Below are 15,225 nucleotides of genomic sequence, written 5' to 3' on the forward strand. Positions count from 1 at the left end.
CTAACTAGCCCTCTCATGCAATAACCAACCCTCTCAACCACTGCCCAACCCTCTCAGGCACTGCCCAATCCTCTCATGCACTGTCCAACCTTCTTATCCACTGCCCAAACCTCTCAGGCACTAACTCACCCTCTCATGCACTAACCAACCCCCCCCCCATGGCTTTCCTCTTAAGCTGACCATAATGGTACCGATTATATTGCACAAAATGAGAAAGTGGCCAGATGATCATGATTGACTCCATCAGTTGGTTATGGCAGGTTTAAAAATGTAACCTGATACACCAAGTTGCCCAACTTTAGCCTGTACATAGGATGGAAGTCTACTACTGAGTGACACATGGGGCAAGTTTATCATGGCTATGGTTGTCAACTGGGCCAAAAAAAAGATAAATGGTACCATTGTTATATACATAAAGATGAATAAACCCATTGGTACACAATAGGACCAGCGCAGAGGCCCCACCCAACCAAGACCCCTGTACATGTGCCCAAAATGCACAGTTGTGAAGCCAGGCTGGAGTCAACCATGTTTGACTGTGTCACATCCTGTCAAAAATTATGTTAAAGTGATAGACTTGCTTGCAAAAAAGCAGGGAGTTGTAGTCCAACAACATTTGTGGACCAAGGTACAGGAACAGCAATTTAAAGGACACATGAAACTGTTTGTCTATTTCACATCACATCAATATCTAAGGAATATATATATATATATATATATATATATATATATATATATATATATATATATAAGGAACGTCAGAAATTCCCTTGAAATAGATGAACCTGATAGTGACTCTCATAAAAGACCCTCCCAGTCCTATCTACAGAGAAATTTCTTCCCATTCCATATATTTCAGGAATAAACGAGATCTATTTTTAGCCTGTCATGTGGGTCCAGCCGTCTGCAGTGAAATGTATGTATAACTCTTCTTAAAGGGGAAGTCTCACGTAAGATGATCTCTTCTTCACTTGCAATAGAAATGTGTCAGTATTACTTTAAATAGATTCTTTGTACTGTTTTTTTTTTGTTTTTTTTTTATTTAAACTGGAATCCTTGCCCCCTTTCCAACCCCCCCCCCCCCCCGACCCCTACAACCATTATCTGGGTCAGCAGTGAGACTGGGACACAGTTGTGGGTTGCAGCACATGATGGTGATAGTAGAGATTAATTTTGTTCTAGTTGTTACTCAGTATGCCGCCATTAAATTGTTGTTGATTCGCAAAATCCAAGAACTACAAGAGAGTCCAACAATAGCTAAAGTACCACAGGTTGGACTATCCTGCATTAAATAAATCATGGGCCTCTTTGGACCCATTACAACTAAAAATGGTGCTGCAAATTGTATCTATCAAAGCTGTAACCAGACCCCACATGAGAAAAAAAACTGGTGGCCAAAATTGGTGGCCAGGGCCCCCCCCACACACATTATGAGAAAATTGGTGGCCAAGGTCCCTTAAACGTCCATGCCTTCCCGAAGTCAGCAGCTCTCAGAAAGATGGGGGGCCCGGCTAATCAAGTAAGTGTGGCGTGGCCGGGCCCCCTTTACCCTCGGGGCCCCCTACAACTCTCTCCCCTGTCCCCCCCTGATGGCTGCCCTGGGCGCAACATGGTAGAGGGGCTGGAGGGGGCCCTGGACAGCATTCCAGGTGGGCCCCGGGCCCCCCGTCTGACCCTGGGCCCCCCTGCTGCCTCTGCTTCCTCTGTAGTTACAATATATATATAAAAATAATATATAAGTGACCAATCTCCACTTATACATACAGGGGCTAAGGAATATGACTGTATACAGGGGTGTAACTACAGTTCAATAAAAACTGCTAAAACAGCTCAACCTCTAGACATTTTGGGGGCCTGAAAAATAATTTGCTATGGTGCCCAATAATATCTAGTTGCCACTGACTGTATATAAAAGGTAAGGAGGCATATCGTTTTGGGGCAAATAAAGGGGTGCAGGGGGTCTGCACAAGGGTCTACTAGTTACCCCATGGTTTTAATTCACTTATTTAAATTGTGCAGAAGATCTGTAGTATGAAAAAGGGTCCTGGGGTGCCTGGAGGTGGAAAGCAGAGCAAAAGCCGACAATTCATTCGAGTGCAAGCTCTTGTGCCTCCCTCTCATATTTGCAGGGCTGCGATCAGATATTAGTAGGCAGAAAGGTCGCACATAGCCGCCCGGCTCTCTCATATTCTACTGAATGGTACAATACGATAGGCGACCCCTCTGAGCTGCGCTGCGGTATGTGCGAGCGCTCTCTTTCTCTCTCTATATATATAAACAATAATATTCTATAAATACAGAGTGAGGTTGTGTGTGCTGTGCACCTGCCTCTCACTGATTTCCCTCTTCTTCTCCCACAGTCGCTCCCTTCCTTCCCCCCTCCCGGTCACTCTTGTTCTTACCTCCCCCTCCCCATCTATTGTTCCCGGTGCAGATGGAGCTCCCGGCAGCAGCCAATCACAGCTCGCTGCTCAGCTGAGCGACTCTGGACTTACCCCAGGGGCAGGAGCTGAGCCGAGCAGTGTCCGAGAGAAGTGGCAGCGGTGCAGGAGGGGGTCGGGTGCAGGGGAGAGACGGATAGATGTGCAGGTAGGGAGGGTCGGCAGTGAATGGAGAGGTCGGCTGCGGTACACAAGCAGCTGCTACACACCCAGAGGTAAGGGCTTTGTGTCATTGTGTCGAAATTGCATTCTATACATGTGTGTGTTGCAAACTGACTTGTGTCCCTATGTGTGTGTATTTCTGTTCATGGGTGAGTTCATACAGTGCACATCACTGTACTCAGCACTTTCCTGGAACGATGCGCAGAGGAAGGGAGAGCTGGGCAGTATAGGAAGAGAAAAACGTGGAGACCCTTTCTTGTACCTAAAAGCTTGCACTCTAAATAAAACATATGAGCAAACCTTGGGCTGCACCGCTATATTCTTTATATTGAGTACTCGGGGTTTCTACACAAGAGCCAAAGTTCTAGGCACATGCTCCAGTAGAGCTGGTATAAGGAGTACAGCAGAGTGTCATTGGGAATCCTCACTGTACTGTGTGTGCTGGGGAGGGAGCATTTTGCCAATGCAGTGGCTGTGTGTATGGGTGTGTATTCACCTTGTCCCTACTCATGTGCCCCTTGGACATATACCAGAAACCGTATTTGTATTCCACTACATTTTGGGTACATGCCGTGTGTTTATAATAATGTTGTGCAATGTATACATAGTGCACTGTGTATATACACCAATGCAAATCTTGGGGATGTATTTATACTGATGCATATATTGGATTTACATTGGATTTCCACTGCACTGTGTATGACTCGCAATATTTTGGCTTTGAACTGGACACCCTGTTTATAATGCACTAGGTATATACCATGTTTGTTGTGTATAATGTGCTTTTTCTGAATGACCACTGGGGAGATATCACTGTTATCTTACCACTTCATCCATTTATGATATACTAAGGTATATGTATTGTTTAGTTTTGATGGCCTTCCAGCTGCTGCTGAATTACAACTCCCAACACCCTCTGTTAACATAACATGTCGAGCAGTTGTTAAATTACAAGGCATCAAAAAAAGCAACAGTTGACAGTTGCAGTTCAGCACACGCTGGATGACCCTAACTTAGCACCGCTCTTTATATACCGGGCTGGGCAGGGAAGGTGCCCCCTGTTATGTACATAGAGTATAATGACTTATACACCATTAATAATGTAGGGATGCATAGAGACTTTGGCAATAAACATATTAATAATATATCATAATTGCATCAACAGGGTGCTCATGAATAATTGACACTACTGTACAAATCATTTGTGCATCTCTCAGAGCCAAAGTGATCCAGAAGGGTTGCTAGTGTGACACGAGGCTGTGTTGATGACTGTTTATATATGATAATCATTCCGTGTCAGCATGGAATCACTATCCAGTGGCACCATTAGTGAGCTCTGGTTCTTGTTGATAACTAGCAATGCAGCCTTCTTATATAGATGCTTTAATCCAGATCCGTTCATTGAATAGCTTTATCTGCGTGTAATCTGCTGTTACTGTAATAGTGATACTATGTTACAGTAATGGTGATTTACTGCAGGACCCACTTCACTGGTTCAGCCCTGCCTTACTGTGTGTGATTGGCTTTATGGGTCTCCTATTCACTGCATTAATAACCCTAAACTTCAAACCTACTGGAGAACTGGATATAAGGTCGGCCCTGGGGAGGCCTTTAGGTGGAAATACAAATAAAAACAGAAGGATATACAGGTATGGGACCTTTTATCCAAATTGCTCAAGACCTGGTGTTTTCCAGATAACTAATCTTTCCGTAATTTGGATCTTTATACCTTAAGTCTACTAGAAATGCATCAAATCCTTAAATAAACCCAATAGGCTGGTTTTGCTTCCAATAAGGATTAATTATATCTTAGTTGGGATCAAGTACAAGCTACTGTTTTATTATAACAGTGAAAAAGGAGATTTTACAAAATTTTTACACATTTTCAAATTTTCCAAATTACAAGATTATTTGGAGTTTTGCATAATTCGGAGCTGTATGGATAACAGGTTTCCGGATAACAAATCCCATTCCTGTATTACATACGATTGTGTAACTTAAATTAATACATTCAGTTATTTCATGAGGCATATCCAATTTGTAAACCCGCCTGCTGTTGCTGGTGTGCAACTCCCAGCACCCTACTAAAAAGCCGCAGCAGCTGGAGGGTTGTAGTTTGTGTATCCCTGGGTTGGGCACAGAATTTCTGCATGGCTAGCGGCCCTCTTGTCTCTAACTGTGGCCCTAAATGCAATGGCTTGGCATTGTGGTTGCTGCACAAGTACATAAAATAACAGTGATATTGTGCTAGTGACTATGGTATTAGGGTTTCCATGTTTTTTTTAACAAGCACCAGCCTCCTTATCCCCTGTATTGTTCAACACTGAAGCAGCAGATATAACTCTATATCTAGTAGGATTAGTTATCCATAGAGTACCAGGGAATATATTATAAATAATATAATACTAATAATGACTAGTGATGGTGAGCAAGTGCATTACACTAGTGATTCTACATTTTTACTGACACTAATTCTTACACCATCTTACTAGTGAAGCCTTAGTGACCTGATATAATATTGTGTGTTAGCCAGCAGGTTATAATGGGAGTTATTGTATGGATTGCCATGGTGACCCCTTATCCTAGTCGAGCAGTAATGGCTACAGTATTGTTATTATGGTCCTGCTGTAATTGTGCGGCTGTCCTCTGGTCTAGCCCTTTGTGTTGATTGATTGTCCTGCTTTTCTCCCCCCCCCCCCATCCAAAGGAGCAAGGGGGGGGTAAGTTTTGTCCTCTAAGATGAGGTGTGGGTTCACACCAGGCGTGCCCCTCTAATAGTCTCGTGATTTGCATGGTAATGAAGCTGAGCTGCCAGATGTCTCCCTCAGTGTTCACGTGGAGGAATTCTAAACACAAGACGCCTGGTGTGAACAATCAGTCTTAAGAAAGTGCTGTAAGCTAGAGAGAGAGAGAGAGAGAGCGCTTGTACAGGGGACATTGTGTGATCCCTCTGACCTGGGTTAACTAAACAGAACCCAATCCAGTCCATACACCTTAGTGACCAACTGTCTGTAATCACGTTTCCATCTGGCACATGGGGGCTAATGTGGAATTTGGAGAGCGGAGCCACAGCTTTGGGATAATGATCTTCATTGGAGAATGCAATTTGGTTGTGTGTATTGTGCAAGGGCAGTGTGCATCTTGTTGTGCACTTGTGTGCAGTGTTTGTGTTAGTAAGGGGTTTATACAGTATGTGCTAGGCAGGATCCCCTGGTCATTTGTCTCTCTCCTTTGCCAGGGATAAGAGCTGTGCACAGCAGAATCTATTCATCCCACAGAGTGCACAGAGCCAACACTCACACACACACACACACACACACACACACACAGCAGCTGGTCTTGCTACACTCACAAACACTATTAGCAGCCAGCTTGATTGAGACAAAAATCATATCAGCAGATCTGAGCTTCACTTTGGTTTCTCTGACTTACAGTTAGTAAAATGTATGGGGATAGGTTGGCAAGAGGTTTTCAGACCTTGTGGACAAGATGACCCCTTATATTAGCCCTACATCTACAGATATTATACTTCAATACCCGGTGTCAAGTCATTTTTGAGATCCTACAAACCATGATGTCAGGCACTGTTGTACCATGTAGGATGTAGGTCACTTCGTTAGTTGGGAAAATTTGGCATGGTCTGGCTCAAGGGAATGATAAAATCTGTATAATAGATAAGAGCCATGAATATGCTGTAAATTATACCCTTATAATACACAAAAGCCATGAATATCCTGTAAATTATATCCTTTTATATACGGTGAGTAGTGATGTCATTTCTGTCACATGACTCACTGAAATTTCTACCCCCAGTTGCATTATACCCTTATAAAGGTGCTTGGTGATGTCAGCGTTTTAGTCAACACTTAGTGATGTCATTAGTGTCACATGAAACTCTAAATCGTGTATTTAAGGTATTTGTACCCCCTGTTGGAAAACATGGGGATATCTGAAGTCGCTGAGTTTATGAAACTTCTTTGTGAATTCTAATATCCTTATAATTTACAGTATTATTCCATATATATATATATATATATATATATATATATATATATATATATATATATATATATATATATATATATATATATATATGTGGCAGATGGTGGATTTCTATTGAAGGCATGCCCCCATTCACAGCATTTATTCAAACCCTTCCATTAAACTTATTCTTACCTCCTCTCGATTTTAAGCTTCCACTACTACAAAAGACACACAGACCCACATCCATCATGTTTAGACCTTTGCTTGCTACGGCCCCTGCAGTTTACAACCCCTAGCAACACGGCAGCAGCATCAGTTCTACAATGTACAACATAAAACAGTTCAAGGACCACATCAAATACAAAATACTTGTATTTTCTCTGTTTCACTGCGCAATCTCTTTATCGGCGAATAATTAAGAGTCTTTTTATTACAATATACAGGTATTGTAATATGTAGAGCTGATCCAACTTATTAACACTCGCAGGCTGCTGTTTCTGGGAAATACTTCATTAAAAAGTGTTCTGTTACACACATTAATGTTTTACCTTCAGCAGGGATCAATCCCTGGCACTCTTCTATTGCAGCCCTTGAGAGAGAATAGGCCACTGGCCAAAACCTGTGAGATGTAGTACTGTAGTTCCTAAATTATAAATCTTGTTTTCAGTATGAGCCTTCATGTTGCTCCATCTGTCATGTATGCAGGGTTTGCAGGTAAACCCCTTAGTTGCTCACACACAGCATCCCTGGGAGCTCCATCTGTAATAAACATACAATATACAGTAGCTCCATCTCTCACTCACACACAGCATCATCATGTAGATTCATCTGTCACACAGGTCTGCATCTACTGTCTCAGCAACATACACAGAATTGCAGTTAAATCTTTCTGCTTTAGACTTGTCTGCAGATATCTCCATCTGTGAGTCACATACTCAGGGTTTAGCTCCATCTCTAGCTCACAGCCCTGCATGCATAACTATCGGTCACTTGCAGATACATAGCCTACACGTAACTTTATGGCCAATACATATTCTCCATTGCAGATATGAGGATGAAACTGATCTTATACATGCATGGTCACAATAAAAAATATCATATACGGCAAAGATGCTTTCATTTGTTGCATGTCCTTTTAAAGCTTAAGGACAACAACCCTATGCAAAATAAGTTTCCCTTGTGTTTCCTTATGCTTCGTGTACAGGTCTGGGATCCGTTATCCGGAAACCCGTTATCCAGAAAACTCCAAATTACGGAAAGACCATCTCACATGGACGCCATTTTATCCAAATAATTCAACTATTCTTTTTCTCTATAATAATAAAACAGTACCTTGTACTTGATCCCAACTAAGATAAAATGATTCCTTTTTGGAAGCAAAACCAGCCTATTGTTTTTTTTGTTTTTTTAATTTTTACATCATTTTCTAGTAGACTTAAGGTATGAAGGTCCAAATTACAGAAAGATCCATTATCCAGAAAACCTCAGGTCCCATACCTGTATATGAAAAAAAGCATATTCTGCCCTTAGGTACATTGCTATGTGTGCCAACGGGTATCCTAATTCCTTTGCCAAGATAGAATGAAATATCCTTCATAAGTGCCAGTGGAACAGTGACCCAAGTGACTAAATGATTCATGAAAAATAATGGGTTTCTGGCTCTGATTGTAGCTTTTGAACTCTGCAGTCAGTCTTATTCTACTAAAGCTCTACAAATTATTCATTAAGCCCCAATAAAGGCCGATCAAGACCCCCTGTTCCAAATGCTGCAGTCCGCACATGGTCTTCTTTCCCTGCCCTTTCCCAGCTTGCATTGCTCTTTAATGTGCTGATATCCCTCTGTCAGCAAAGGAGATTTTCTCTGCAATGCATTAGTGTGAAAATCTGCGCCCCGTCTACAGAAAATCTGTATAAATACATGTGCCCAGTTTCCCAGCCTCCTCCTCCTCCTCCTGTATGCAAAGCCTTCTTTGTGCCTAATATCCCTGCAAATCCTGAGGCTGGAAAATGAAGTTGTTGAGTGTATAGGGTGGCAAGGTTAATATAATATCAATTCGATTTTCTTCTATGGCCTCAGCTGTCTGATGTCACCATGTGCTAGTCGCAGCTGTCACCTTATTTGTGTATGAATAGCCCGTGAGGTGGCTGAATAGAGTTCTAGGTTTACATGGGCGTAGCCAGTCTGCACGAGGGATGGTATTGTCCAACTTCAGCTCCAGTCTATCATTTCCCTAGAAAAACTAGTAGTGCCTTCTGTTATCCTGTACTTTAATTAGGGACTAGAAAATGCGGGAGGTTGTAGAAGAGAAGGCAGTGGAAAGAGACCTTTGCGTGTCTATGGATGTCTCTGTCTGTGTGTGTCTGATGTAAATACAATCTATAGGCCAGTGAAAGATGAGCTGTCGGGGAGTATTGAAGAGATAATTATGATAGACGTTGAGTAATTGTTTTCTGTGTCAGCAAGACTGTTGAGGGGGCAGAAGCTAAGATGGATTTAGGCTTCGCCTTTTCATTGCAAATTTTAACAGGCCTGATCGCAATGTAATTTGCTCCACTTGGTTGTATTATAGGTTTTTCGTTCACTTCTATTGGAATTACACACGGGTACAGGATCCGTTATCCGGAAGCCCATTATCCAGAGAGCTCCGTATTATGGGATGGTCATCTCCCATAGACTCCATTGGAATAAAATATTTAATGTTTCCTTTTTCTCTGTAATAATAAAACAGTACCTTGTACTTGATCCCAACTAAGATATAATCAATCCTTATTGGAAGCAAAACCAGTCTATTGGGTTTAATTCACGCTTTAATGTTTTTTTAATGGTGATCCAAATTATGGAACGACCCCTTATCCAGAATACCCCTGGTCCAGAGCACTATGGATAACAGATCCCATACCTGTACTTTCATGCATTTCATTCATGCTTTGTTGCATTGTGCTTGATTACAACGCAAATCCAATCTCCATATTGTTCTCAATTGTGTCTCATTGTTCTGCAACTGCCTACGACCTGTTGCATGAGATTGGACGTGCTTCTTATTCCCAGCATGGGTTTTCAGCTGATAAGAGAATCAAGTCACATTGCATGTCAAGAAATGATAGAATTATTTTACACATACTGATCCCCACTTATTGGGACAAAGTGGTTGAACATTTTTTAACCCAGTTCCCAAGTCGCAGCACAGATGGTGGATTTTACAGAATGCTGGTGGGAGACACCACGATTGTGTCTATTGAACTGCTTTCAGACAGAAGTGGTATAATCTTGTCTTAATCCATCCCTGGGGCTAAAGCACACTGGGTGCTTTGAGCAAAACTCTTTTAGATGACTAAAGATGGTCACAGACGCGCAGATTTACTTTCACATCGGACGAACGATCGTTCGGTGCAATCTCCCGACCTGCCACTAATCATTCAGATCAAATAAAGTAGTAAAAGAACAGATGAGACAATGTACTGCCCCTGACAGCAATCATACGAAAGTTATGTCTGACAAATGCTGGTGACAGTCTCCCTCTTATATTGTCAGATCGGCAATACACGCAGAGATATTATCAGTAACCGTCCAATCTCAATGGCACGAAAAATGTCAGGCGATCAAATCTTTGCGTCTATGGCCAGCTTTACTTAATAACAGTAATGGGAGCTCTGCTTCCACAGTTGTAGGTATAACAGCATAGCACAATGTTTAAGAGATTTGTATATGGGCATTATACCAATATTCTAAGGGTAAAAATGAGCACTGATGGTCAGGAGAATGTAAATGAATGTGAGGTGTGGGCAGGTGTCGTTTATATGATCATCATAATTTATCCTTCTTGTAAGGTTCTGAGAAATCAGGAGCTCTAAATAAATTATGGGGAAGGGAGTGGGGCAATAAGTAACTTTTTTTAATTTGAGGTGAAGGATGGAAGGTGAGGACCAGGGCTTCCATATTCCAATCTTGAATTCCTATATAAATAAGAAGCTAAAGTAGAATCCAACTTCTTGGAAAATAGCCCAATAGTTGGGACACTTCTAGGCCAGTATCTTAACTATAGCAAATAGCAACCTCCTATTTATGTCTTTTACCCACCCTCTTAAATGTACAGACAGGGAACTCTTATGTTTCTGAAAACGAGGCACTTAGAGTTAATGCACATATTAATGTATTCTTGTCTAAAAAAAATTACTTTAACTAAAGATATACATATAGACAATACAAACAAAAGTTAAGCATTGTATTTGCATAATGACTGTAATTTTACTTTACTTTAATTTGTCTTGTTTCTTAATAAGCATATATGTATATGTATTTTCCATTCTTGGAGCTAATATGAATATTTATGTCCCATTGCAGGTACTGCAGATCATTGCATGACTGAACTTATCTAGGCAGGAGATAACCCTAACTACTTTCAAGATCCACCTTTTGTGTCTGGACTCAGCACAGAAATGGCTCGGATAAGTGTCCTCGTCTTGACTGCCTGTCAGCTGTTGCTTGGACTTCTTACCAGCTCATTAACTGACTCCTCAGCTCCAGCTAATGAGTGCCCCCAGCTTTGTGTTTGTGAGATCCGTCCATGGTTTACGCCTCAGTCTACATACCGTGAAGCCACAACAGTGGATTGCAATGACCTACGTTTGACAAAGATCCCGGCAAATCTCTCTTTGGATACACAGGTGCTTCTCTTACAAAGCAATAACATTGGTAAGACCAACGGAGAACTGCAAAGACTGGTCAATCTGACAGAACTGGACTTGTCCCAGAATAACTTCACCTCCATCCATGACGTGGGCTTGTCTAATCTTAGCCAGCTTACTACTTTGCATTTGGAGGAGAATCAGATTTTTGAGATGACTGATTATTGTCTACAGGACTTGACTAACCTGCAGGAACTCTACATTAATCACAACCAGCTTAATTCCATCTCTCCTAGTGCCTTCTCTGGGCTGCGTAATCTACTCAGGCTGCACCTAAACTCTAATAAGCTACGTATAATCGACAGCCGCTGGTTTGAATCAACCCCCAACCTTGAAATTTTGATGATTGGAGAGAATCCAGTAATTGGGATCCTAGACTTAAACTTCCAACCACTTGTTAACTTAAGAAGCTTGGTGCTCGCGGGAATGTACCTAAGTGACATCCCAGGAAATGCATTGCTGGGTTTGGATAACCTGGAGAGTCTTTCATTCTATGATAACAAACTTGGCAAAGTTCCCCAGCTTGCTCTGCAGAAAGTACCCAATCTAAAATTCTTGGACCTCAATAAGAACCCTATTCGCAAGATCCAGGAAGGTGACTTTAAGAACATGCTGAAATTAAAAGAACTTGGTATCAATAATATGGCAGAGTTGGTGTCTGTAGATCGCAATGCGATGGAAAATCTCCCTGAACTGACCAAATTGGAAGCTACAAATAACCCCAAGCTCTCTTACATCCACCGATCGGCTTTTAGGAATGTGCCTACCCTTGAAAGCCTAATGCTTAATAATAATGCATTGAACTCAGTGTATCGTGGGACTGTTGAATCCCTCCCGAACCTGCGTGAGATCAGTATTCACAGCAATCCACTGAGATGTGATTGTGTCCTGCATTGGATGGGTTCTAACCAAACCAGCATCCGTTTCATGGAGCCTCTGTCTATGTTCTGTGCTTTACCCCCTGAGTACCGTGGGCAACCTGTAAAGGAAGCATTGGCTCAAGACCCTGCAGGAGAGCAGTGTCTGCCCATGATCTCCCAAGATACATTTCCCAGTCACCTCAGCCTGGACATAGGGATGACCATCTCACTAGATTGCAGGGCAACAGCAGAGCCTGAACCAGAAATATACTGGGTAACTCCTTTGGGGCATAAAGTGACTTTGGAAACTCTTTCTGACAAGTACCACTTAAGTGGAGAGGGCAGTTTGCAGATTTTTAATGTGCAGGTGGAGGATTCTGGACGTTACACGTGTGTGGCGCAGAATTCAGAAGGAGCAGATACAAAGGTAGCCACCCTGAGAGTAAATGGAACCTTGTTAGATGGCACACAAGCTCTTAGACTCTATGTTCAACAAGCAGAATCCAGTTCAGTCTTGGTATCATGGAAAGTTAGTTCAAGTGTTTTGGCTTCTAACCTTAAGTGGTCTTCAGCCACTATGAAGATTGATAACCCCCATATCACTTATACAGCACGTGTGCCAGCGGATGTCCACGAGTATAATCTCACCCATCTCCAGCCAGCCACTGAATATGAAGTGTGCCTGACGGTGTCGGGGCTACACCAACAAGCTCAGCGTGCCTGCATCAATGTCACCACTAAAGGCACGTCCTACTCGTTGACTGTTACTGATCAGGAGACCAGTGCTGCCCTGGCTGCCGTCATGGGTTCCCTATTCGCCCTAATAAGTTTTGCCTCTGTTTCTGTTTATGCCGCCAAGAGGTTCCAGAGAAAGAATTATCGCCACTCGTTGAAGAAGTATATGCAAAAGACCTCATCCATTCCACTCAACGAGCTTTATCCTCCTCTCATAAGCCTGTGGGAGGGAGACAGCGAAAAAGAAAAAGAGGGGACAGCAGAATCGAAAGCTTCCCAGGTGGACACATCCCGGAGCTATTACATGTGGTAACTCACACATTAGAGACCTAACAACAGAGCACAAACACTGATGGACACCTCTCAGAAAAACTTGCTTTCCTTTCCTTTGGTTTTGTTTTGTTTTCTAACCTTGTGTCACTTTTGCTCTTTATCCCAGTCGCATTCTCTTTGACTGTTTCCCATTTATTTGCTTTGACGTTCTTTCTTTTTATATATACACTGTCTGGGCAAAGTAGAACCGATCATTGAAATAACAAGTCATTGAGGAGTATTTTGATCATATTAGGACAAGGAGCAATAGGTCAAGACTTTTTTGTAGGATACAAAACCTTCTGTGGTGGCCTTATCTAGCATTACATGTAGTTCTAAGTTAGACTGTCTATCCTGGAGACCTTATATGTAGAGTGTCATTTTCATTCTGATGTGGATTAACCACAAACAGGCTTTATGGCCAATTAAAAGAATTCTCCTCCAAAGAGGGGCCCAATGAACTAGAATATCGGGAAGCTGTAGGAGATACAGTCCATTCACACAAGCTGTCTCCTATCCATCATGCTTTTTTTATATTCTCCTAAATGTGCTTATTGAAATCTCCCATCTGGAAAGGTCACGGTTCCATTTTAGAAGGCAGGGTATTAATAATTGACGGGCAAGTTCTGCCTCTCGTTGTGTCAGAGCAGCTTGCATTTAAGTACCGCTCGCTTGAATAGGGCCACTACGGACAATTCTGTGATTCAACAGTATGGATTATGCATGCCGCAGCCTTTCCAGCAGCGATATAAACTTTCTGAAGGTCAGTAGTGTCAGACATATTGGCTATGAATATTTGGCTGTGAGCGTGTTTGCCGCATACAGATTACAGCGTGTATATGTATTATGGGACATACTGTATTAATGCAAGGGTTTGACCAGACAGTGTATATACCAGAGTTATTATTATTATTACTTTTTTTTTTTCTTTTTGGACTTTGCTGTTTGATCGCAGCGTGATACTTTGGACTGGATTATTTTGGTTTATTTAGTATAGCGTATCGCAGATTTATTCGGGGGGTGATTTTTTTTCTCCCTTTCTCAGAAATGGTTCTCCTCTAGTACCTAAAAAGTCTTTCTTTAGAAAGGGCTGCTACGAAAAAAAAACATGGCAGCCCCCTGGCGTGAACACTTGTTGTGATGGTGGGGACGGGCACTTCCAGAGGGTATATCTGCAAAGTAAGGACCTCCCCCCCCAAACTGTGAAAGAAGCTTACCTGCCAAACAAGTGAACTGACTGTATTGTTGTATCAACTTCTTCTCCGGACTTAATGGACCGATGGGAAAAAAAACAGTAGCTTGAATCTTATTTTGTAGTACAAACTAAAGCTTCCTAGGAAAGCTGTGTTAGCAATACATTCTCTCTGGCCGTGGGCCATGGGAGAATCCTGTAGCACTGTTTATCACCCCAGTGATCCCCCCCCCAAACCCATGTGAGAGATGAGCGGTTGCTGCTGCTGAATGTCTCATTGTATATTAGGTTTTTTTAGTCTTTCTTTTACTTAATAACATTACTAGGTGCATAAAGACCTCAGGAAGAGATCACCTATCACCCTGACGTCAGGCGCCATTTCACCGTTAGCGCATGTCAACCCTCCTCAGGTTAGTATGGCGCCCCACACTGAGGAACGAAGCCACGTAATGGTCACCGCATGTCACCTTCCTTATGAAAGCACAATGTCAGTCAATCCTGCTGATGATACAAACGCGTTAGCCAATAGCCGATGACTCACCCCATGCAGAATGGAACCTAATACGAAGTATTGATAGAGGACATAGTGTCACTTTATTCTGTACAAAATGCTGTTTTCTATATTAAAAATAAACCCTGTTTTTTTCACAATTTGCTGTAGATGGTTCACCTTTGTCGATAAGCTGCAGTTTTATCAACACCTTAAATGTTGTTATTATGATTCTCTACAATGTTAAATACCGGGAATGGTAAAAGCAATTACATAACAACAGAGGCAAGCCATGATTTCACACAGTAGTAAAACTATAGGGCCCATTGATATTCACAGCCCAATTGCTATCCATTTGCCTTG

The 15,225-nt window shown here is 42.0% G+C and overlaps 1 protein-coding gene across 1 annotated transcript; it reads left to right on the top strand.

Moving 5' to 3' along the window:
* The first annotated feature begins 2,529 nt into the window (after positions 1-2,529).
* On the top strand, positions 2,530-15,023 carry lrrn1.L (leucine rich repeat neuronal 1 L homeolog). The gene is given in 2 exon segments (NM_001086525.1): positions 2,530-2,656; positions 10,930-15,023. A coding segment is annotated over 1 exon segment (2,157 nt). The 5' UTR covers positions 2,530-2,656; positions 10,930-11,024; the 3' UTR covers positions 13,182-15,023.
* Positions 15,024-15,225: the final 202 nt, after the last annotated feature.

The sequence above is a fragment of the Xenopus laevis genome, chromosome 4L (genome assembly GCF_017654675.1).
Source record: "Xenopus laevis strain J_2021 chromosome 4L, Xenopus_laevis_v10.1, whole genome shotgun sequence".
Taxonomy (NCBI): domain Eukaryota; kingdom Metazoa; phylum Chordata; class Amphibia; order Anura; family Pipidae; genus Xenopus; species Xenopus laevis.